Source organism: Erithacus rubecula, assembly GCF_903797595.1.
Source record: "Erithacus rubecula genome assembly, contig: SUPER_33_unloc_1, whole genome shotgun sequence".
NCBI lineage: Eukaryota > Metazoa > Chordata > Aves > Passeriformes > Muscicapidae > Erithacus > Erithacus rubecula.
The window spans coordinates 43,313-66,657 of NW_027636168.1; the positions used below are offsets into that span (position 1 = coordinate 43,313).

Genomic DNA, 23,345 nt, shown 5'->3' on the forward strand with positions numbered 1-23,345 from the left:
TGGCATTTTATTCCAGACCTGGTTCTGCCAGAGACATCCCACCTGGGTGCAACCCAAACCAGCTCTGGTCCCCCAAAACCAATCTGTGATCCCAAATCTCCAGTCCCAAATCAGCCAGTCCAGAAAATCCTGGGGAAGCCCATCTTAACAGAGTGCCAAAGTAAAGACAAGCTATAAATCCTAACTTAACAGAGTCCCAAAGTAAGGACAAGCAACAAGTCCCAATTTAACAGAGTCCCAAAGTAAGGACAAGCAGCAAAGCCCTACTTACCCTGCTGAGCAGTGGAGGAGGAGAGAAGTGGAGATGATCGAATGAAGACCCCTTGGTTTGGGAGCTTTTTATACTCTCCAAAGCCTCCTCCCCTGGAAATGAGGCATCCCTTGGCAATTCCGTGACCCCTCACGCGCCTTCCTCCCGTGTTTAACCTCTGCCTGTGTCTGTTTGCTCACCCCCTCAATTGTGCCCCATAATTACTCGTCCAGAGGAACAACAGATGCAAATTTCCTAATGGATTTGCGTTAATGGGACCAGGAGGGAGGGAGCTCTGAGGTATTCCCAGCCCTTCCCAAGGAATGACCTTGGGACACAGGGATGTTTAACAATGTGCCTGAGGGGAGCCAGGTGCTGAAGCAGTGGGACAACCATGCCTGGAACTCGGAGCTGTCATTGCCCAGGTGTCCCCTCTGCCCCTGGCTGGGATTTTTGGGGGTCAGTGGAAATATTTGGTCAATGGGGATCCATTTTTCCCTTCCTCTGAAGTCAAAGTTTAGGCTGAAATTTCCCCTTCCTCAGTCTTGCTCTTGGGCCTCCCTTCAGATTGCTGGGTCCTCACACTTGCTGGTTTTTTATTTTTGTTGTATCATTAAGATATTTTTTTATTTTCATCCATGGAATGCATGGGTCAAGTCTAAATGAAGCCGCAGTACACACGTGAGGATTTTTTCCCTGATAATCTCATTTTATGAGGTTACCCCAAAGGTTTCTGAGTCTGAGGACACTTGTGTTGACCACATTTGAGCATTCACACGAGGAACTGCAGAGCAAGGACAAAAACTCTACGTCAGAAGATGCTGCTGGTGATTCCATGCAGCCCCCTGTAAAAAATGGGAATTCCAGAGTGCTGAGGCAGCACCAATTCATGGCAAAAAGAGGCAGCCATCACGTCCAGGAGGCTCTGACTGTGAGGCTGACGTGGTGGCAGGTGATCCCTGGTGACTGGGACAGGATCTGCCTTTCCAGGATGTGACCATGACCTCCTGTGACGTGGCGTGTCCCTTCCGGAATTGACAATTCTCTGGAATTGTCCCCAGGGGAGCATTGTTTTGGTCACCCAATAATCACCAAGAGTTGCCTGCAGGAAGCAACGTCCTCCTTGTGTAAACCCTCAAACATCTTCCCTGAATCAAGCATTCATCACATTTTTATCGGGTTTTATTGTTGTCCTGTTGGCCAAGATGATCCTGGCGTTGTAGTCAGAAATTTGGGATGATTTGGGTTGGAAGAAACCTCAAAGATCATTCAGCCCAATCCTCCTGGATGGACAGGGACACCTTCCACCACCCCAGGTTGCTCCAAGCCCCATCCAACCTGGCCTGGGACACTTCCAGGAATGGGGCACCCAAGGAGCACCCTCACAAGAAAAGATTTCTTCCCCAAAATCCCCAAATTCCATCTAAACTTCTCCAGGCTGAACCACCCCAACACTCCCAGTATTTGCACCATTTTCCCTCTTCAGTTCCATTTAACCTGTACTTGGTACAGAAATAACACCTCCACAAAATTCATTTTAGAGGCCACATCCCATCCTGGGATGTCTTTGGGAACTGCCTTGGTGGTTCTATGAGTCTGAGTTGCAGGAATCTGCAACGTGAATCTGGTCCTGCAGCTTTTCCAATGTCAGGTGAGGCCAGGCTGGATGGAGCTCTGGTCTAGCTGGAGGTGTCCCTGTTCATGGATTTTAACATCCCTTCCAACCCAAAGCCATTCAATGGCTGTGATCCAAAGACAAAATTAATATTCTCAAGATTCCCTAAACAGGAAACACGTTATAAAACGTACTGATATAGGATATCCATGCACTCTGCAAGATTTACAACAAATAAAAACTTTCCTCAAGACCCAGGCAATGATTCCAGAAGAGTCAAACACATAGAGAAAATGATTTTAATGTAGAGAAGAATATTTTAATGCAGATGTCGAATGTGAAGGTTGGAGGAAGCAAATCAAGCCAGAGCTCCAGGCGTTTTCTCCAGACCTGCAATTCGAGCTGAGTCCTGAATTTTAATAGCAAAGAAAGTCCCAGAAGGGGAGGGAAGGTATCATTGACTCATGGGTTTGCTATTTTAGGAATGAGGCTTTTGAGTTGGATGCCAAGCCCGGGTTTCATTCCTGGGCTTGTAATCCAGGAACACGAGGGGGAAATGCTCTGCTCCCAATAAATCCCAATTTCAGGGGGTTTCTAAGCTTCTATTTTTGGAAGACGGTGGTGGGAAGAAGATGCTGCCTGCTGTCCAGTGAGTAGTGAATTCCTCTGGGAATGATTCTGAGATCAGGGATGAGCTCCTGTGAATTTCAAAGCTTCCTCCTGAGGGGCAGCTCCGATTCTGCTGTGGGCACAGGGACAGGGCTGGAGCTGGGGCAGGGATAGCCTAGGTTGGATATTTCTGGAAAGTTCTTTCCCCAGAGGGTGCCGGGCACTGCCCAGGCTCCCCAGGGAATGGGCACTGCCCCACAGAGCTCCAGGAGCATTTGGACAGCACTTCTAGGGATTTCCAGGGTGGGATTTGGGATATCTGTGGAGGGAAGGGGTTGGACTCCGTGATCCTGGTGGATCCTTTCCAAGTCAGGATATACCAGGAGACACTGATTTGTGGAATGCTGTGTTTTCACATGGTACAGTTCTGCCTTGCTCAGTTTTGAGTTTTAATTACTCCAGCTTGCAGCTTTGTTGTAAAATCTGAGTGAGGTGAATGGTCAGGAGGGGTGAGAAGGGATCAAGGAATGGTTTGGGGTGGAAAGGACTTTAAAACTCGTCCTGTTCCTCCACTGGCCATGAGACACCTCCCACTATCCCAGGCTGCTCCAAGCCCCAACATCCAGCCTGTCCTTGGACACATCCAGGGATACCCAGGGGCAGCCACAGCTGCTCTGGGAATTCCATTCCAGAGGATTGGGAATGCTTCACTTGTTTCAGACATGACCTGATTTGTGCCAGCAGCCTGGACATCCCCTTGTGTCCCAAATGTTCTGCTGTGCCACTGGGACACGTCCAGGACCTTGGCCAAGGGCACAGGGGATGCCAGAATGAGAACAAGGCCTGGGTAAGGTGACAAATCCTGGGCAGGGAGACAGATGAAGGGCAAAACCACGTAAGAACCACCAGAAGACCAAACGTTGCGTTTTTGCTTAATGCTAAATTTTATTGTATGCAAGTCAAGAGAGGAAATGAAGAGTGATCAGAGTGACACCAAAGATTACCCAAACACCAGAAGGAGAACGAACACCTCACTAATACCTAATGGGGGATAAATTCTGGGCTACTCAAGACTGTCAATAATTAAAGAGAGTCAGTAACTAAAGGACAGAAAGAAGCTTGAAAAGAAGGAGAAAATCGCTGTGAATGGACTCCATCACGGTGAGAACCAGCAGCAGAGGAGCAGCTTTTCACCTCCTCGTGCCTGTTCCCAGACGGGGAGCAGCTCAGCAGCTCTTCTTGATGCAGCACTGCTGGATGGGGATGCAGGGGGTGCAGCACCTCCTCACGGGAGTGCAGCAAACCACCACGGGCTTCTTCACCACGCACGAGCAGCAGGACAGAGACCCACAGGGGCAGCAGCAGGGCCGGGGCACGCAGCACACCGACTTCTGGCACACCTTGGTGCAGCACACGGACTGCTGGCACGGGTCACAGCAGGACTGGCATGGGTCACAGCAGGGCTTCTGGCATGGATCACAGCAGGACTGGCAAGGATCACAGCAGGGCTTCTGGCATGGATCACAGCAGGACTGGCAAGGATCACAGCAGGGCTTCTGGCACGGGTCACAGCAGGACTGGCAAGGATCACAGCAAGGCTTCTGGCACGGGTCACAGCAGGACTGGCAAGGATCACAGCAGGGCTTCTGGCACGGGTCACAGCAGGACTGGCATGGGTCACAGCAGGGCTTCTGGCATGGATCACAGCAGGACTGGCAAGGATCACAGCAGGGCTTCTGGCACGGGTCACAGCAGACAGTCTGGCACGGGTCACAGCAAGGCTTCTGGCACGGGTCACAGCAGACAGTCTGGCATGGGTCACAACAGGGCTTCTGGCATGGATCACAACAGGACTGGCATGGGTCACAGCAAGGTTTCTGGCATGGGTCACAGCAGACAGTCTGGCATGGGTCACAACAGGGCTTCTGGCATGGATCACAACAGGACTGGCACGGGTCACAGCATGGCTTCTGGCATGGGTCGCAGCAGGACTGGCACGGGTCACAGCAGGGCTTCTGGCATGGATCACAGCAGACAGTCTGGCACGGGTCACAGCAAGGCTTCTGGCATGGGTCGCAGCAGGACTGGCAAGGATCACAGCAGGGCTTCTGGCACGGGTCACAGCAGGACTGGCACGGGTCACAGCACACGGTTTTCTGGCAGGGGTCGCAGCAGCAGGACTGCTGGCACGGGGAGCAGCACACTGTCTTGCAGGGGCTGCAGCACACTGTCTTGCAGGGGCTGCAGCACACGGTCTTGCAGGGGCTGCAGCACACTGTCTTGCACGGGGTGCAACACACGGTCTTGCTCTTCACGACAGAGCAGCATCCCGTGGAACAGCATCCAGTGGAGCACATGGTGTTGGGTGAGGAGTGAAGGGTGGCTGGAGCGAGGATCTGGAACACAAAGGACTTGGAGATTGAACCCGTCTTTCCACCAGCACATTTCCACACTGCCTACATCCCACCCCACTTCCCGTTTTTTTGTCGAGTTGGAAACCCAGGATCCTCGCAGGAATGGAATCACCTGAGCTCTGTCTCAAAGAGATTTGAGCTCTCCTGGGGGCTGCCCACACTGGGCTTATCCAGGACATTCTGTCCCTGAATTTCCAGCCTGACCAGTCCATTTTCCACTGTGCTCTCTCCACCTTCTCCAGGAGGCAACAGATCAACAGTCTCAGAAAAATCTGGATTTCAGAGAGAGCTGCAGATAATGGAACCCTGTAACCATGGAACGCCGGAACCATGGAATCAAAACCCCATGGAATCCCAAAGCCATGGAATTAAAAACCCATGGAGTCACACATCCATGGAATCCCAAAACTATAGAGTCACAACATGGAATCACAAAGCTATGGAATAAAAAACTCATGGAATCTCAAAGCCATGGAATTACAAACTCATGGAATCCCAAAGCCATGGATTCAAAAACCCATGGAATCACAACACAGACTCACAAACCCATGGAATCACAAAGCTACGAAATCCCAAAGCTATAAAATCCCAAAGCTATAGAATTCTCAAAGCTATAGAATCCTAAAACCATGGAACCAGAAACAATTTGGGTCAGAAGACACCCTTAAAGCTCCGCCCAACCCAACTCCCTGCAGAGATCCAGCACAAAGCCCAACTCATGGCTCACCCAACGCCGAAGGAGACCTGAGGATCCCTGGCAGGAGACACTCACCGTTCTTGCTGGGAGCTGAAGGTGTGTGAGGAGCAGAGGCACCTGGAGAGCTTTTATTGAGGTCAGGATTGTCCTGCCGGACATGAGGTACCCCCCAGCAATCCGTGATTTACGCACCAAGCCTGTTCTTATTCACCCCATGGGCCTTCGTGTGTTTAGTCTTTGCCTCGTGGCTTTTGACCAACCCCTCAATTTCGGGTCATTACCAATTTGTCGTGTGAATTTTTTACAATTTTTTAATGTCGAGTTAATTCTTGTGGGACGCTTGGAGGGGTTGTTTCTGCTCACTTTGCATGTGGCGAGGCTGCTGCATGGAGATGATTAATTGGCATAAAAATCCTAATTAAGATTGAGGTGCAGTGGATTCCAGAAGCTTCTGGATGTCAGTTGCACCTTGATATGATTTTTAAAATAGAATTCCAGGAAGTGTGATCCTATGGTCCCGTGCTTTGTGTCTCAATGAAGAAATGGTGGAGCCCAAAATCCTTCTCTGGGGCCACCAGAGGGGCAAGCCCCTCCTGGGAAGTCTTTAAATCTTACAGGGTAGCAAAAATTTTAATGTATGGCTGACTTGTGAGCTGGGGGAGGAAATGCAAAATTATTCATTAAAATTGTAGATATGAATACGGTAAATTATAAAATTTAGAGAATTTTATATGAGACAGAAAGCTCAGAGTGACTGAAAACATTCAAGAAAGTTCTTGGAATCTCGTCCTTGCCTGCCCCATCTGATCCGCATAGGGCGAAGCACGTGAAAATGGAATTATGGGATCCCATCTGAGCACGTTTTCCCATGAAAATGGAATTATAGGATGGCAGAATATCCCAGGCTGGAAGGATCCACAGGGATCATCCCACCCACCCTGTGCCTGAGGTGGGTGTCCAAACCCTCCTTGAGTCTCAAGGCCTGGCCAATATCTGATATTCTCACTGCAAATTGGAAATTTGGGATCAGTTTTGGAAATTCGGGATTGGTTTTGGAAATTCAGGGCTGGTTTTGGGTCGAATCAAAGCCTGTGTTTCCCAATTCCTCTCCGATATATTTAAATAAATGCAAAACGCAAAACCGCTCTGGAAGTTTTGCATCCTTGTTTATGCATGGCATAACTCGATCTGCAAAATTCCTGTTCGATTCTTTTGAGATTCCAAGATGCCCTGGAGAAATGGAAGAGCCACCTACGGATGTTAATTCTGGAAAAACTCATTAGTGTTGATGCTAATGATCATATGATCAGTCATTAATGAGGGATGTTAATATCTGTTTTGCATAAAAGCATTCGTGGGATGTCCTGAGCATCTCTTGAGGATCTCAAATTAAATAATGACTTTATAAAAAAATGATCTCTGTCCGGTCAGGGGAAGCTCACGGGACCCGGGGTGAGTGACCCTGGGCTGACTGACCCTGAGTGACCCCAGGCTGAGTGACCATGAGCTGTGAGTGACCCCAGGCTCAGTGACCCCAGGCTGAGAGACCCCAGGCTGTGAGTGACCCTGAGCTGGGTGACCCCAGGCTGTGAGTGACCCCGAGCTGTGAGTGACCCCAAGCTGAGAGACCCCAGGCTGTGAGTGACCCCGAGCTGTGAGTGACCCTGAGCTGAGTGACCCCAAGCTGTGAGTGACCCGGGGGTGAAATATTTGGTCTGGGGTCACCCCCAGTGCAAGAGCTGCTCCTGCTGGGGATCCCCTCGCCCCTGGGGACCCCTCACTCCCGCTGGGCTAAAGGAGGGCAGATTTCAGCTGTGTTTGCTCCTCCAGTTCAGGATGTTGAGGACACTTTGGATCACCAGAAACTCGTGCCTGTTTCCCCTCAGTTCTGCTCCTGATTGGCTGTGTCACAATTCGAGGGGCTGGTCCTGCTTTCGAAGAATTCCCAGGACTGTGAAGTCACCACTTCTCCAGGCAAGGTCATGCCAAGGTCGGCGTGCTGGTTCCCTTGCAACTTAATTTCTGATTGGGTTCAACTGCGTTAATGACCTTGAGGTGCCTTAATTAGTGATTGACGTTCACACCGGCTCAGGGGATTCCAGAGAAGGGACAGGAAACTCCAGCATTTTTAACAACCAGGGCAGGGAGGTGAGGGAGGAGAGCCTGGTCAAAACGAGGCCTTTTTTTGTTGGCTTTGTATGGATTTGGTGCATGAGTTCATCCAGCAAGCCAAAAGAATCCCCGTTGTTACAGCTGGATGTGGAAACCAGAAGTGTTTAAAGCTGTGCAAAGTGGAGTCATTGACCCAACAGCAATTTTGCAAAGGAGCATATTCAATTCAGGACCATAAAATTTCTCAATTGTGTTTTGCTTTGAGTGAAAGGCTCTGGAAGATGCCCAGAGGGGCAGAGCTCTGTTTGTTTGGATTGGAGATGCAGGAAAGCAAAACTTGCTGGGACACATGAGGCAAATTCCTCCCCGTTAATCCCTGACAGTTTCCTCACACTCTATCCCAGTTGTGGAATGCATTGTGTCGTTATTGGACGTGCCCTTAGAGCAGAAATGTCCCTTTAGGCCACCTGGATTTCTCTTGCCAAATGTTCGTGGTTCTCCAAAGCCTCCTCACCCTCACAGGCAACAATTTCTTCCTTTTGTCCCACTTAAAACTCCTCTCCATCACTCTGGAATAATTCCCTGTGTCCTGTCCCTGCAGTTCCTGAGGAAAAATCCCTCTCCAGCTTCCCTGGAGTCCCTGTAGATCCTGGGAGGGGCCCTGGGGTCTCCACAGGCTCAGCATTCCCAACATTCCCAGCCTGAATCCACAGGGAATAGGCTCCTTATTGACTTTATGACCTTCTGTGGACTTGGAAAAGGAAATAAAACCATGACCAGTGACAGAGGAGAAAATTGGAATCTGGGACAGCACAGGGAAGTGAAAGTTTTTGCTGGAAGACCAAACCTGTGGCCACGAAACCTCAGGAACCCAATTCCCACCTGCAGGGAGGACAGGAATGAGTAAGAAAATTGTTTTTTTTTTCAGACTTGTGTGAGGCTGAGCCACTTTTCAGCAAGGGCAAGAACCCCCAGGCAGGTGAATCATCCACTGCTCTCTGTCCCGCCTGCAACTTTTCCTTTTTAACCCATTCCTCTCTAATGAGCATTTCCCCCATAACCTATAAATAACTAATTCCAATTGTTTATTGACCAACTGCTCATTTAGTGGCTGTTGCAGCACTCAGCTCATTCCAGGCTCTTTCCCACGCCAGGGGAATGGATGATGAGGGATGAATCACGCCAGGGAAACCTTCGCTTATTTTACACTGCAGAAAACTGGTTAATTGAGGCTGTTTCGTCCTCCAAACCCTGCGGGAATTGGTTTTATTTTGGTTCCAAAAACAGCAGCAGCTCCGAAAGCAGAAACAGGAGAGAAAAACATGAACACACAGGTCAAGTGGAAACCTGAACTCCCAACATCTGCAGAGCCCAGGGCAAGGATTTGCTCCCCCAGGAATTCACCCCACGTGCTCCTCTCGGCCCTGCAGGCGTTTTCCATGGATTTCATGTTTCCTTGGCACCCCTCCAGCTCCAGGGATTAAATTTGGATTCCAAACCCACAAGAAAGCAGAGATGCCACTGGACCAGCACGGAATCCCAGAGAAAAGTGGTCCCAGGCCAGCAAATCCAAGCTATGCCAAATGCCCAGGGCACCAAGTGTCACCTCCAGGAATTTCTTGGACACCTCCAGGGATAGGCACTCCAAACCTCCCTGGGCAGCCCCTGACAAGCCTGACCCCCATTTCCAGGAGGAAATTCCTCCTGATTCCAACCTCAGCCTCCTGACAGGGAGTTGTGGATAGCAAAGTTCCCCATGAGTCTCTTTTTCTCCCAGCTGAGCCCCCCCAGATCCCTTAGGAGTTCTCCATTCCCTCCTCCTGCTGCCCCATCTCTGTTCACTTCTCTGGACACGCTCCAGCCCCTCGATGTCCCCCTTGCCCATGGATGCAGCCATTTAATAAAAACATCCAGGACTCTTAGGTCAGCTTGAAACACCATTTTTATTTTCTTGTGGGAAAACGAAGCAGCAGAGCAAGAAAGGAACCATTCCCAGGTCTGGCAGAGGAAAGATAAAACAGCTTAAAACCAGAGATTTCATCCTAAAACTGCATCATCTCTGGTTTTAGAAGGTTTTGCTTGCAGAGAAGTGACAAAGCGAGAACTGGGACCAGCCAGAGGCGTCGATCAGGTCCCAGTGCTGGGTCCTGCCCTCAGTATTTGGGGTACATTGGCAGCTTGCAGATGTTCTTGGTGACCTGGGGGCAAACTGGGGGGCAGTAACGCTGCACTGGGGGGCAGCAGGGCTGCACTGGGGGGCAGTAACGCTGCACTGGGGGGCAGTAACGCTGCACTGGGGGGCAATAACTCTGCACGGGGGGGCAGCAGGGCGTCACGTAGCTGAACTTCTGCACAGGCTGCCTCTGGATGGTGTAGTGGCAGGAGGACCCCGAGTCGTGGCAGGAGGAGCGGGATTCATGGCAGGAGGAGCGGGATCCGTGGCAGGAGGACTCGTAGTCGTGGCAGGAGCTGCGGGAGCACATCTTGGATTTCTGGCAGAGCTGTTTGGAGCGAGGGATCAGTGTGGTGAGAGCAGGCTCTGATCCACTTCTTACATTCCCCCCATTTTCTTTTCAGTATATTTAGTATATTTCTATTTAGTATATTTTCTCTTGTCATCTCCCCTGAGCTGTTCCTCCTCTTTTTTCACCTTTAATCCAGACCCAGCACTCCCTCGATCCTGCTTAGTTCTGCTGGGCATGCTCTGGGAATTGGGGTGTGAAATCAGGTCCCTGTGAGACAATTGGGGCCCACCTGCCAAACCTCAGTTCCAGCAGAGTTTTTGTCACCCCAGGATCCCTCTGGATGCTGTACCTTTCCTGGGAATCCTTGGAGGGAATCCTTGGAGGGAATCCTTGGAGGGAATCCTTGTCCCTTCATCTGCTACTCCCCACCCCCCACCCCTCAGCACACACATGAGGCTCTTTCCTAAATCCCAGCTCCATAAAAACCCCGTGGTGGAGGTTTCCTCTCCATCAGCAAGAACAGAAATAATGAAATTATTTCTTAATTTCTCTTACCCTGTCCAGCTGCAGCGAGAAGTTTCTGGAAGCGGAGGCGAGCAGTTGTGGAGGACGAGGCTGAGGGACCTTTTATACCCTCCCGAGGTTCTCTGGGATGTGAGGCACCTCCTTGTCACGACACTTTAATTAATTCTGCGTCCAATCCCGCCGATGTTTGCACTTCCCCCTGATTTGGGGTGTTCCCGCCATGACGCACCGGGCCCCGTCCTGCCGGCGATTCCTAACGCAGAGATTTTTTGGAAGGCTCCTGTCTCCCATTTCCTGGAGACTGACACTGATGTGTTAATTAGGGATGAGGGACAAAACTGGGATTGCATCAGGCACGGAAAGGTCTCAGAAACGCTGACTCCTGCTCCCGTTGGGCGCAGGTGACAGCTCAGGGTTTTAATTCCCCTGCTGCTGAGTGCCAAGAGGAAATGGGATTAGCAAGCTGCAATTCCTGGGGATGGCACAACGCCGGAAAATCCGGCGGGATCTCCTCGGCTCCCTGCGATGTCAAGAAAGAAAAATGTTCCTGAGTCTTCACGTGTCCCTTGACTTGGCAGATGACTGGGATGACCCCATCAGGTTTTTCCACAGGTTATTAATGCGTAGGATCAGAGAAAAACATCTGACCCTGAGCCCTGCATGAAGTTTGAGGATGTTGAATTTTCCTGTTCCTTGGTTTCTCTTTCCTTGTCATGTTTTTTTCACCAGGATTTGGAGAAGAGGAACTGGAGTTTGAGCTGGGTTTTGTCACTGCTGGTGGAAGTTTGGGCACTAAAACTGGATTTGTGGCCCTGTTTCACTCAGAGTTTGAAGTGTAAGGAAATGAATCTCCTCAAACTTGGAAAATGTGGCCCATTTGAGCAATTCACTGCCTGGGAAGGGAAGTTCTCCCAAAGTGAAGGGAGCTCCACTGCTGTTTCCCAGGGTGAAGGCAGCCAGTTCCTTGTGGGGAGTTTTGTGGGGCAAGGGAGAATGGCAGGAACTCCTCAGGAACATTTGGTGACCCAGCTGTGGGACCCTCAGCAGCTGCCCCAGTGACAAAATGGGAGCTTGTGTGACAGTTCTCCTTTTGCATCATATTGATGCTCTCCAAAAATCTTTCTACCTCCTCAAGAGCCTTCCAAAAACACCCAAAACCATCTCTGAATCTTTTGAATTCAGGGCCTGCTCAGGAAAATGGGATCTCAAAAGAATTCCCATCATCTGTTGTTCTTTTCAGGGAAATTTGGGCCTTCTGTTTTCAGATGTCTGAAAATTTATATCCAAGGTCTGAAATAAAGCTTGGAGTAAGTTACTAGATATTGAAAAGAAGCAGTGGCAACTGTGAACTACTTATTCCCTTTCCATTTAATTTTTTGAATCGCTGAGGTGGGAAAAACCCTCTGAGATTATTGAGTCCAAATTTTGACCATCCTCCTCCTTCCTTTACGGATGCATCTTCTATTTATGGGAATTATTTCCTACCAAATATTGGGATACTTTGGAAATACAAAGAAATCTGAGTTGAAAACTGTTTGAAAAAATTACAAAAACAAAAAAAACAAAAAACAAAAAACAAAAAACTTACACAAAAAACCCCAAAAAAACCCCCCCAAAACCCCAAACAAGGCAAAAAGAGAATAAAGTAATTCAAAGGCAACAAGGGTCTCATGAACCAGATTTATTTCTTCCCACACCCTTATGAGTTTGAAACAGAAATTCAAGACAGAGAAAGATTCCCAACAAAGGAATTATGCCTGGATAATTAGAAAGAACATTTCCCAAATAATTATCAAGAACAACACCACGAACATTAATTAGGGGAACATTTCATCCCCACCAAGACCCCACATGACAGAGATTTCAGAGCAGACGAGCCGAGCCGAGGTCAGAGCCGGGATTGGGTCCAGTTCAGTACTTGGGACATGCTGGTGGAAGGTTCCAGATGTTCTTGGTGTACTGGGGGCAGTAGGGGACCTGGGGGCAGTAGGGGACAGGGGGACAGCAGGGGACAGGGGGACAGTAGCGCTGCACGGGGGGACAGCAGGGCCTCACGTAGGAGCATTTCTGCACCGGCTGCCCCTGGGGGTAGCGGCAGGAAGGCTCCTGCTCATGGCAGGAGGAACGGGAAGTGTGGCAGGAGAACCAGGAGCGGAGGCAGGAGGAGCGCGATCCGTGGCAGGAGGAGCGCGATCCGTGGCAGGAGGAGCGCGATCCGTGGCAGGAGGAGCGCGATCCGTGGCAGGAGGAGCGCAATCCGTGGCAGGAGGACTCGTAGTCGTGGCAGGAGCCGCGGGAGCACATCTTGGATTTCTGGCAGGGCTGGAGGGAAGAGAGAGTTGGTCAGGTTGGAGTTGCTCCCAGCTGCGCTTTCTGCATTTCCTTGGTGTGTTTTTTGGGGACTGGAATGGGAAATGTTTCCCTGTTTTGTGAATGTGTGGGATATCGCGGCCCTTCCTATCGGAGTACACTCCAAGATGTCGTGGCTGTGACAGGATTTTCCCTCCCAAGATTCTCCTCTTGGCTTTTTAAGGTAGAATTTCCTTCCAAAGAAATTTCCTTCTGCTCTGGCTTGTCTGAGCCCTCTCTGCCTCTATCACCTGCCAGGAATGAATTCCCTGCTGGCTCCCAAAAACTCCCTGTCTTCAATTCCTCCCATTTTTCTGCTATCCCACCCGTGAGAAAACCAAGAGTCTGTTCAGGCACCCAGCCACCAAAAATAAAGAATTTCAAACACAAAGGCAAGGTCTGATCACAGAGCTCTGTGAACTTCTGCTGCTCAAGAGTAAATAAATCAACAAAATCCAACTCACCCTTGGCTGGAGCAAGAGAAGGAGCTCAGGGTGCTGGTGCTGAGTGAAGGATGGACAGGGAATGATGGACTTTTATATCTCCCAAAAGCTTGTCTCAGGATTTAGGCACCTCTTGCCAATGCTGACACAAACCCCCATATTCATATTTTTCCCGTGTCTCGTTTTTAGCATTTCCGACTTGACGCAGTCAGAAAAAAAACAAACCCAACGATGACTTTTTTCCCTCAGCACTTTAATAAGCAAGGAATTTCCCAATCTGCTTAGAAGGGATTTTTGGAGGCAGTTGCATATTCCCGTGGCAAAAATGAACCTATCCCTGGAGTTATTAAGTGATTTGTCGTTGGGCAACTGGGGTTGCATCAACTCCAGAACGTTGACTCCATCCCTGCATGCTGCCCTTGGTTCTCCATGGCAGAGTCACAATTTGATGGATAGGGACACAATTAAGGGGCTGTAATTAAGAGCCAAAACTCCCAGGGACTTCATTAGAGGGAGGTCCTAGTGATTACCTTGCTCCCAACACCTCGACTCCGGAGGTGACGCTGAAAGGACGTCCCTAATCCCGATTTTTCCCATTCCGTTTGCCGACCATCAGCTGTTTTTGTTTTTTTTTTTTTTTTTTTTTTGTTTGTCCCACAATATTTTCCTGTTCACGTTCCTCCTGGATGGAGGGAGTTCCAAATCCTCTGAAGGAGAGGTTTGTGTGAGGATTTCACCTCTTGGCAAATTTGTCCTCAACTCCAGATTTCTGGGGGGTCCCATTTTACTTACGTTTTACATTTGTTTTTGTAATTTTTAAAGAGTTTTGTAATTTTTATTCATTTTGCTCTTTGCTTCCAAGTTTCTCGTGGAGCAGCCCAAGTTTTAGGACAGTAAATTGGGCGATTATCCCTTTCCTGGGACTTTTATCCAGGTGAGTGCCACAGGAACAATTAATGGGTCAGGGCTGATCTTTAGGGCCCCTCTCAACCCCAACTATTTTATGATTTTGTGAATGTTTTTATTTATTTGTCAGAAACCCAAAAGCTTTTAAGAAAATCTTTTAGAGCCAATCCTTGCTTAGGAAAATCTGAAGAATTGTGGGAGCCTCTGTGAGCTGTACTGTAGAAATGAGTGGAAAAATTTCCACCCAGGAATCTGGGTGGAAAAAATTAATCTGTGTGGAAAAAAATAATTTTTCGGGTCGATTCTCCATCAGGCAGGAGGAATTCATAGAACCAGGGGATTGCAGAATGATTTGGGCTGGAAGGGAATTCAAAGACCATCCCATTAAACTCTCAGGGTTATTAATTCAAGATGAGTGTGGTTGGGGAAGCTGATGCAGCCACAGAGCCAGTTCTGGAACTGGTGTCTCAGCTGGGCTGTGAGATAAGGAAAGTCTGAGGTTGTTAAATGTCCAGAGAGGTTTCACACTTATTTTAAGTGCCTGCAGTTGCCACTGAAAACAGTAATTTGGGGCTCAGTGAAAGAAGGAGGGTTAGGAAAACCCACGAGGTGCTTATTTGCATTTATGAGACACCAGACAATGTTTGTGACTGAGTCAGAGACACAAATGAAGTGCGAGGAGCTGAGGAGGGGACTCAGTTCTGCACTGAGTAAATGGGTTGGATGGGAGGGACCTTAAATGTCCCCAGCCAGCCCTGCTGTGGGCAGGGACAGCTCCCCCTGTCCCAGGGTGCTCCAAACCTCGTCCAGCCTGGCCTGGGACACTTCCAGGCATCCATGAACTCACCTATGCCTCGCCACCCTCAAGGCAACAATTCCTTCTGGGTGTAAATGTGCAAATTCATACTCTGTGCATCAATATGTGAATCAATAGGGTGCAGGTGAGCTCCCTGAGCCTTTCTGTGCTCCAGAAATGCCTCTGGAATCACTGGCTGTTTTTATTTTGAAATTTTAGGGAGATTTTGTGATCAGCTTGAGGAGAAAAGAGTGAGAAGTGCTGACTAAGAAGTCAGAGGCAACAATTATTCTGAAGAAAAACTGTCAAAGAATAAACAGACCATAAACCTCTTCTGCTTTTGGAAATCAAATTTTATTGTTTCAGAGGTGAAAAGCAGCAGGAATCATTCCCAGCTTTACAGAAACAGCTTGAGCTGGGTCTTGCAAATTCAAGGAGACAGGAGCAGAACCAGGAACCCAATTCTAATCAGGGATGAGGAATTCGAGGATCAAATTAAAACTGGGATTGAGGAGCCATCGATCCAAGATTTAGGAGTGGAGAGGATCCTGTGCCAGGTCCTGCCTTCAGTATTTGGGGTACATTGGCAGCTTGCAGATGTTCTTGGTGACCTGGGGGCAAACTGGGGGGCAGTAACGCTGCACTGGGGGGCAGCAGGGCTGCACTGGGGGGCAGTAACGCTGCACTGGGGGGCAATAACTCTGCACGGGGGGGCAGCAGGGCGTCACGTAGCTGAACTTCTGCACAGGCTGCCTCTGGATGGTGTAGTGGCAGGAGGACCCCGAGTCGTGGCAGGAGGAGCGGGATTCATGGCAGGAGGTGTCGTGGCTGTGGCAGGAGCCGCGGGAACACATCGTCCTGGAGTTCTGGCAGAGCTGTAGAGGAGAGAGGAGCGGTCACAGCGGGCACTAGAGACATTTGTTTGGGGATTCCCCATTTTCTTCTTGATTTCCAGCTCTTCAGGGGTGAGAAAGTGAGGTCAGTGTTGTTGGGAGATGCTTTAACCCCGCACCAAACCCAGAATCTTTTATGGATGGGATTGGATTTCCAGAGAAAAACTGGAATTTCCAAACATCCGTTTCTCAGCAGCTCCAGAGACTCTGATTCCTCCTGCTTGGAAACCTCCCAAAACCTTCTGTCTTGTTTTCTATCCTTTCTGTTATTTTGGTTTACTTGAGTCTCTTCTCAAGGCCTTTATTGCAATTTATTTTAATAATTTGCCCTTGTGAGCAACAAGAACTTGCTCTCCAGCATGACCAAGATCCAGAGGTGAGGAGAGAGGATCCAACTCTCCAACTCTACCCAAACTCGTGGGAAAACATCACATCCTTCCAAAACATCACTGGAAACCTCAATTTTCCCAAAGAAACTCCAGGGGGAAAGAAAAAAGGGACTCACCCTTCCAGCAGTGGGGATGGAGCTGTTTTTTGGAGCAGAGCAGAGTGAAGGAAACTGGGATGGGAAAACCTTTTATACTTTTCCACGGGGTTATCTGGGACATGAGGCACCTCTAATTACAGATCCCAGCCCATTTCTATCCGCTGTGTTCAGCTTCCCGTATTTTCCCTTTGATGCTCTGGGCTTTTAGAGTTGTAATTATTAATAGCTCATTAATTCCTTCACTCCCTATGAAGGAGATTGGAAGGAATTTCACGTGAAGTGACGCCAGCACTGATCTGCTCGTGGATCTGGTGTTTGTAATCCAGAAGTGCCAATTCCTCAGGGTCATGTGGACCAGGAGCTCCACGTGATAAACCTCCATGTGAAATAAAAATTATTGATGTTAATCCCTGTGGATTAGGGCAGAAAACAGGCTCAGGGCAGGAATTGCCCAATGGGGCCGGATATCCGCAGGAGAGATTTGCATTAGCCCAAATCTGTCCCTCATCGGGAATTCCAACCTGCCTGTCCTGGCCCAGCAAGGATTTCTTCTCCAGGTGTCCATCAAAGCCATGGGGTCACAGGTTATGTCCCCAAATCTGCCTAGGATGGGTTCCTGTCCATGGGGTCAAAGATTGTGTCCCAAACTTGCCCTAGGATGGGTTCCTGTCCATGGGGTCACAGATTCTGCCCTCAAACCTGTCCCAGGGTGGGCTCCTGTCCATGGGGTCAAAGATTGTGTCCCAAACTTGCCCTAGGATGGGTTCCTGTCCATGGGGTCAAAGATTGTGTCCCAAACTTGCCCTAGGATGGGTTCCTGTCCATGGGGTCACAGATTCTGTCCCCAAACCTGCCCCAGGGTGGGCTCCTGTTCATGGGGCCACCTCTGTGGATCCCCACCCACCAAAACCCATCCAAGCAGACCCAGCCTGGGGCTCTGGGTGCTCTTTCAGTCATGTTTTGCTGTGTGGTGTTGGGGACAGTGGTACCAAATCCCAGCTCAGAATGGTTTGAGGTGAACTGAAAAGATCTCCAAGACCACTGAGACTAATCTTTGGCCAGCCCCCACCTTGTTCAGCACACCAGAGCACCAAGTGCCACTTCCAGACATTCCTTAGACTCCTCCCAAGTCCTGCTCAACCTCCCAGAGGTATTCTGGTTATTTTCTCTTCTGATTTTACTCAGAATTTTTTATTTTATCTGGGACCTGGTGCTGCTGTTGCTGTCCTGCTTGCAGCACGTCTGGAATGATTTCAGGGGTGATGAGACAGGGATGAAGCTCAAGAGGGACACAAACAGAGCTGTGTGATGCAGGAGACTCTTCAGAACTGGGATTTTCCCGTGAATCATGGACGAACTTTGGCCGCCCATGCCTGGGTACAAGTCATGCCCATCTGACCCACCAATTACATCTTTCTGGTCCCATAAAGGGCAGGAATGTGTCAACACTGGGATGGCACCGAGGATTAGGTGTGAGGCACCAGGGATTTGGGGTGATGCTTTGCTGAGTCACCTGGATCCCTCAAACTGCTCCATGCACGGCTGAGCTTCGTTATCCCAGGGAAGAGAATGAAGACAAGGACACTTCCCTGCAAAGTTTGGGTGCAGGCAGCACCTCAGGGATTTTTTGGCCATGTGTGGGAGGGGATTTGGTGTCATGTGAGGGAGGTGAAGAGGGAAAAATGAAAAAAAAAAGAAAAAGAAAAAGATGTCAGATGTAAATATCAGGAAATGGGGACAGGAAACAGAGATGTTTGAGGTCATGAGAGGGGCAAAGCCCCCATTCTCCAAAACCCCCAATCTCCAAAATCCCCAATCTCCAAATCCCCCATTCTACAAAATCCCCATATCTCCAAATCTCCCAATCTCCAAATCCCCATTTTCCAAATCCCCCAATCTCCAGGAACTCCCAATATCCAGGATCCTCAATGGGAGCTCCCAGCTCCGTGAAATTTGGGATGAGCAGCTGGAGCTGAGCAGCAGAGCTGCCTCTCCCCATTTTTGCCATTTTTAACTGCGGTGGTCTCACCAATTTATACAGAAATTTATTGCTATAATTACTCATTACAGACAATTATCCACAGCCTCTGTGTGTGCACTCCTGGCTTGGCTCTGCCTCAAATCGAGCTGAGCTTGGTGTAAACAGAGCAGGAGGGAGAGACCTTCCCTGGAATATTTCCCTGCAGGAAGGAGAAAATTTTCCTGGAATATTTCCCTTCAGGAAGGAGAGACCTTCCCTGGGATATTTTCCTGCAGGGATTCAGCACCTTGGCTGCTGTGGGAGGGGAAGGTGGGGACGATTTCCTGCTGGATTTTTCCTGCAGCCTTTCCTGCTTGGCTCTGCAGATCCATGTGGAGATTGCAAAACTCCATCTAGGCAGAGATTCCCTGTCTCCACTCCTCAGCCCTTCCCAAATCTCTCCTTCCACGAAGTGACACAACCCGGATGGCTCCGGCTCAGCCGGGAGCGCAGGTGAAACCTTGGATGGCTCTGAGAGGATTCACATCAGAGATTTTATCTCCCTTCCCCACAAAGTCAGACTCAAACCCCACCTGGAGCTTCTGGTCTGAACCCCGGGTGGGTTTGGCTCTGCCTGAGGAGTGCAGGGGATGGGGATTGGTGCTGGCACCTCTCCATGTCCCTGTGCCAGGCTGGAGCCGCACATTCCCAACCCTGGTGCTCATTCCTTGCTCCTCACACCCAGGATTGAGGCTCCTCATTGTTTTAATTAAGAGTAAGAATAAAACGAGTGCTAATGGTTGGTTTGTTGTTCCTTGGCTGATGAATAATGAAATGTCTCGTGTGTTACACACAGAGCCACCGATCCCTGCTGGACTCTGGGGGAGAAAATCCAGCTGCAGATTTTCATGGCCATCTCCTTGTCTGAAATTCCTTTTTTTCCCCTTTCACATCTACAAGAGGAGCTCAGAAATTTGATGGTTTGGACCTTGGGAGGAACTGGGAATGTTTATTCTCGCTCAAGAGAGGCTGGAGTGCATCCAGAGAAGGGAACAGAGATGGAGCAGCGGGAGAAGGGAATGGAGAACTCCAGAGGGAGCTGGAGGGGCTCAACTGGGAGAAAAGGAGACTCAGAGGGAACTTTGCTGTCCACAACTCCCTGTCAGTAGACTGAGGTTGGAATCAGGAGGAATTTCCTCCTGGAAAGGTGGGTCAGGGCTTGGCAGGGGCTGCCCAGGGAGGTTTGGAGGTGCCCAAGGAATTCCTGGAGCCCTGAGTGCCCTGGGCTGGGGACAAGGTGGGGACTGGGACTTGTGATGGGATTTTCAAAGCAGGAAAAGTTCCCTCACAGAAAAGACCAATCTAACCCTAAATTCTCCATTCAGAGGGGTCAGAAGGGCCCCTGAGCATGGCCTGCTCCTTCCTGTGCTCCAGTCCTCCTGTTCATGGAGATCAGGGATTCCCAGAATCTGCTCCGTGCTCTCCAGCCACGAACAAACTGCAAACCCTGCACAAGGTGATGGTCTGAGGCTCTGAGCCAAGGGCTGGGATTCCAGACATGCTGATCTGCACCTGCAGCCCCAGACAGATTTGGAAATCAGACTGGCACGTGCCCAAGGTGTGGGGACTGCAGAGCTGAGCCATCCCAGCCGCTTGAATGCCACGGGAAGGGGAGGATCTGTGGGAAGCAGCTCCCCTCAGCCCAACCAGCCTTGGGAATGATGCCAAAGATAAGGAAAACCAGTGGAAAAACACCAGGACGCCAGCAGGTTTGATGAACTTTAGGCTTTAATATCACACCTTTGCTACTGAAGACGGGAGCAGGGAACGAGGAGATCGGAAAAGAATCCCAATTCCACCCCGCTAATGCCACTCAGGGTTCTCAGGAGAAGGGGAGAGGGGACCAGCAGGGCCTGCCCAAGCTCGGGGACAGGGCACAGGAGCAGCTCCAGGCTCCATCACTTCTGCTGCTGCTGCGGCGGCCACTGCACCGGCTGCTTGACCTGCTGCTGCTGCTGCTGGCACGGAACCTGCGCCAGGGGCACCTGCCCGGCGCCGCTGGCCACCGGGCACTGCGGGGTCAGCACCACCACGGGGGTCACGTCCGGCACCGGGGTCACCTCGTGGCACACCAGCCCCTCGGAGCCGTGGCAGGAGCGCTCGCTGTCGTGGCAGGAGGAGCTGCCGCCGTGGCAGGAGGAGCTCTCGGAGCTGTGGCAGCCTCGGTTCTCACGGGAGCACATTTTTTGGGCTGGTTGAGGAGCTGGGGAGGAGAGAAATTTGGCATTATCATCTTTTTTCCCATCTCTGCTGTTGGGGTCAGGTTCCCCAGCAGGGCCCAGAAGGATTTTTTTGTCTTTCTGCCCCTCCAGTTTGCCCAGTTTGGGGTTTTGTTCCCGTACTGGATCAGCCTGGAGCATCTGAACACCCCCATGAGTCCCCACAGCAGCCCTGGCCTCTGCTTCTGCTGGGCTCCATGAGCTGTTCTCCTTGAGCCATTTCCCTGCTATTTTTGAGCCATTTCCCTGCTATTTTTTGAGCTGTTCCCCGTTCTTCCTTGAGCCATTTCCCTGCTCTTTTTGAGCCATTTCCTTGCTATTTTTTGAGCTATTCCCCTGTTCTTCCTTGAGCCATTTCCCTGCTATTTTGAGCCATTTCTCTGCTCTTCCTTAAGCCATTTCACTGTTATTTTTTGAGCCATTTCTCTGCTCTCCTTGAACCATTTTCCTGCTTTTCTCAGAGTCATTTCCCCACTATTTTTGAGCCATTTCCCTGTTATGTCTGAGCCTTTTCCTTGCTCTCCTTGAGCCATTTCCCTGCTATCTTTTGAGTGATTTCCCTGCTGTGTTTGGAGCCATTTCCCTGCTATTTTCAGAGTAATTTCCCTGCTATTTTCAGAGTAATTTCCCTGCTCTTCTCTGGCTGCATTCTGGGATGCTCCCAGAGGAGCAGATGCTCTGTGTGATCCTGAGATATCCCGCACCAGCAAGAGGTATCTTGGCAAGAATCCCAAAATCTCATAGCCTTGAGGGACCCTGGAATAGCCAGGACTGGTGGCATAGCCCTGAAAAAGTCCACTTTGAAAAGCAGGTGTCCAAAATAAAGACAAATTCCTGTGGTTTCCTCCTTCCTCGTGTCCTCTGCTCCCTCCAGGCCCAATTTCCTGAGCGTGAGAAAAGTCCTCTGTGCACATCCCAACCCCCTGCCAAGGACTGCTGGGATTTCAGGGATGCTGAGCTGGCAGAGGATCTGGCTGCTCCTTCCTCTCACACTTTGAATCCGCTTTCTCTCTTCTTTCCTAAATTTCTTCAAGGAAGTTTTAATACTTTCAGCTCCTGGATGTTTTCCAAAGGAGCTTAGTCAAGGGGTTAGGCTTAAAAAGGCAATTAAAATTCCCAGTTTAACCCTAAGAAAGATCAGCCTGCTGTCTCCCATTCACCCTCAGATCACGTTATTTGCTTTTATTAATTTCCAGTCTGTCCTTTGGATACTGGAAAGCACCAGAATAATCAAAATATTACTACAGGTAATAAATTTCACCTCTCAGCACAGGCAGCCCTAATTTTTGGGAGCACCAAACAGCCCCAGAGCCAAGGATTTGGCTCTTAATAACCCCAGGAAATGCCCCCAGAGCAAAGCTCGGCTCAGTACAGGGAATTTTTGGTGGAATTAAGGGTTAGTGGTGGAGCAGGGACTCACCTTGGCTGCGAAGGCTCTGGAGGATGAGTGGAGCTGAGTGAATGAGTTGCTCTCCCCTCCAAGGACTTTTATACAGTTCCTAAATCCCTTCCTGAAAATGCAATAACGCCCTGGGGGGAAAAATGACCGAGCTATTTACAAAACAGCCGCACCCCTAATTACCCACCACCTTCAAAAGCTCCTTCCATCCCATTTCTTTGATTGATTTGTCAGGCTCTGGATTGTCTTCCTCGTCTTGCACAGCTTTAATTGCGCCCTGCCCCTGCGGGCTGTGAGTGAAAACCGTGTAGGCGGCCCGGCTGGCTCAGCCTCACGGCACGATGAGTTTTAGGTTGCAAAATGGGTGGCAAAGGTGGCGACTTTTGGGGTTGCTGCCCTCCCAAAACCTCCCAGCTGTCTGGCAGGAAGGAGAGGTCCTGATGCTCGGTCCTCGCTGTCTGGTCTTGGTAGGGTTGGGTTCTTGTGGGGAAAAACCACAATTTTCAGGTGATTGCTGTGAAAAATGGTCAATTCTTAGAAAGTTCTGCTTGGACGTCCTTGGAAAATATCTTTAAAGTTGTTTCCATCCCGTGAGGCATCTACAGGTACCAGACCTGAGCTGAGGTTCCCTTCTCTGCTGGTCATTTCCCAAAATCAGGACCATGAAATCTGTGGCCACCGTGAGAGGCTTCTCCAAACCCAGCTGGTGGCACAGGCCACTTTTGAAAGGGTTGGCTTATACCTGTGAACTCCCCAAAAATGTAATGAGGTCTCCTCAACATGAGTGAGAATTTCTCCCATGGAGGGGGCCAGAGCCCTGGAACAGCTGCCTAGGGAGGGCCTGGAGTGTCCCCCTGGAGTTTTCCCAAACCTTCTTGGACGTGTCCCTGTGTCACCTGCTCCAGGTGACCCTGCTGCTCTGGGATTCCATGACTGAGAAATCAGGGATTCTGAGATTCCATGGGATTCTGTGACTGGGAGATCAGGGGTTCTGAGATTCAGTGGTTCCATGGGATTTTGTGACTAGGGGATCAGGGACTCTGGGATTCTAAGATTCCATAGAATTCAGTGACTGTGAGATCAGGGATTCTGTGGTCCCATGGAAATCACAGTTCCATGGGATTCTGTGACTGGGAGATCTGGGAT

The 23,345-nt window shown here is 49.9% G+C and overlaps 4 protein-coding genes across 4 annotated transcripts; all 4 read right to left on the minus strand.

Annotated features, from left to right (window-relative positions):
* Positions 1–3,463: 3,463 nt before the first annotated feature.
* On the minus strand, positions 3,464–4,831 carry LOC306813900 (uncharacterized protein; the record flags this gene model as incomplete). The annotated part of the gene is made up of 1 exon (XM_079329581.1): positions 3,464–4,831. The coding sequence occupies one exon, from the start codon at positions 4,829–4,831 to the stop codon at positions 3,701–3,703; it is 1,131 nt and encodes a 376-aa protein (XP_079185707.1). The 3' UTR covers positions 3,464–3,700.
* A 5,019-nt stretch (positions 4,832–9,850) lies between these two features.
* LOC306813990 (uncharacterized protein) lies at positions 9,851–10,216 on the minus strand (the record flags this gene model as incomplete). The annotated part of the gene is made up of 1 exon (XM_079329688.1): positions 9,851–10,216. Exon 1 carries the CDS (start codon positions 10,178–10,180, stop codon positions 9,851–9,853), a length of 330 nt encoding a protein of 109 aa, XP_079185814.1. The 5' UTR covers positions 10,181–10,216.
* Positions 10,217–12,598: 2,382 nt separating this feature from the next.
* Positions 12,599–16,035, minus strand: LOC306813963 (uncharacterized protein; the record flags this gene model as incomplete). Its single annotated transcript, XM_079329647.1, has 2 exons — positions 12,599–12,664; positions 15,805–16,035. 2 exons carry the CDS (start codon positions 16,033–16,035, stop codon positions 12,599–12,601), a joined length of 297 nt encoding a protein of 98 aa, XP_079185773.1.
* Positions 16,036–20,300: 4,265 nt separating this feature from the next.
* LOC306813944 (uncharacterized protein) lies at positions 20,301–20,766 on the minus strand. The gene has a single exon (XM_079329623.1). It carries the CDS (start codon positions 20,762–20,764, stop codon positions 20,480–20,482), a length of 285 nt encoding a protein of 94 aa, XP_079185749.1. The 5' UTR covers positions 20,765–20,766; the 3' UTR covers positions 20,301–20,479.
* Positions 20,767–23,345: the final 2,579 nt, after the last annotated feature.

Excerpts from the sequence above, each read along its gene's own strand:
- LOC306813944 (XM_079329623.1), bottom strand. The coding sequence starts at position 20,764 with ATGTGCTCCCGTGAGAACCGAGGCTGCCACAGCTCCGAGAGCTCCTCC.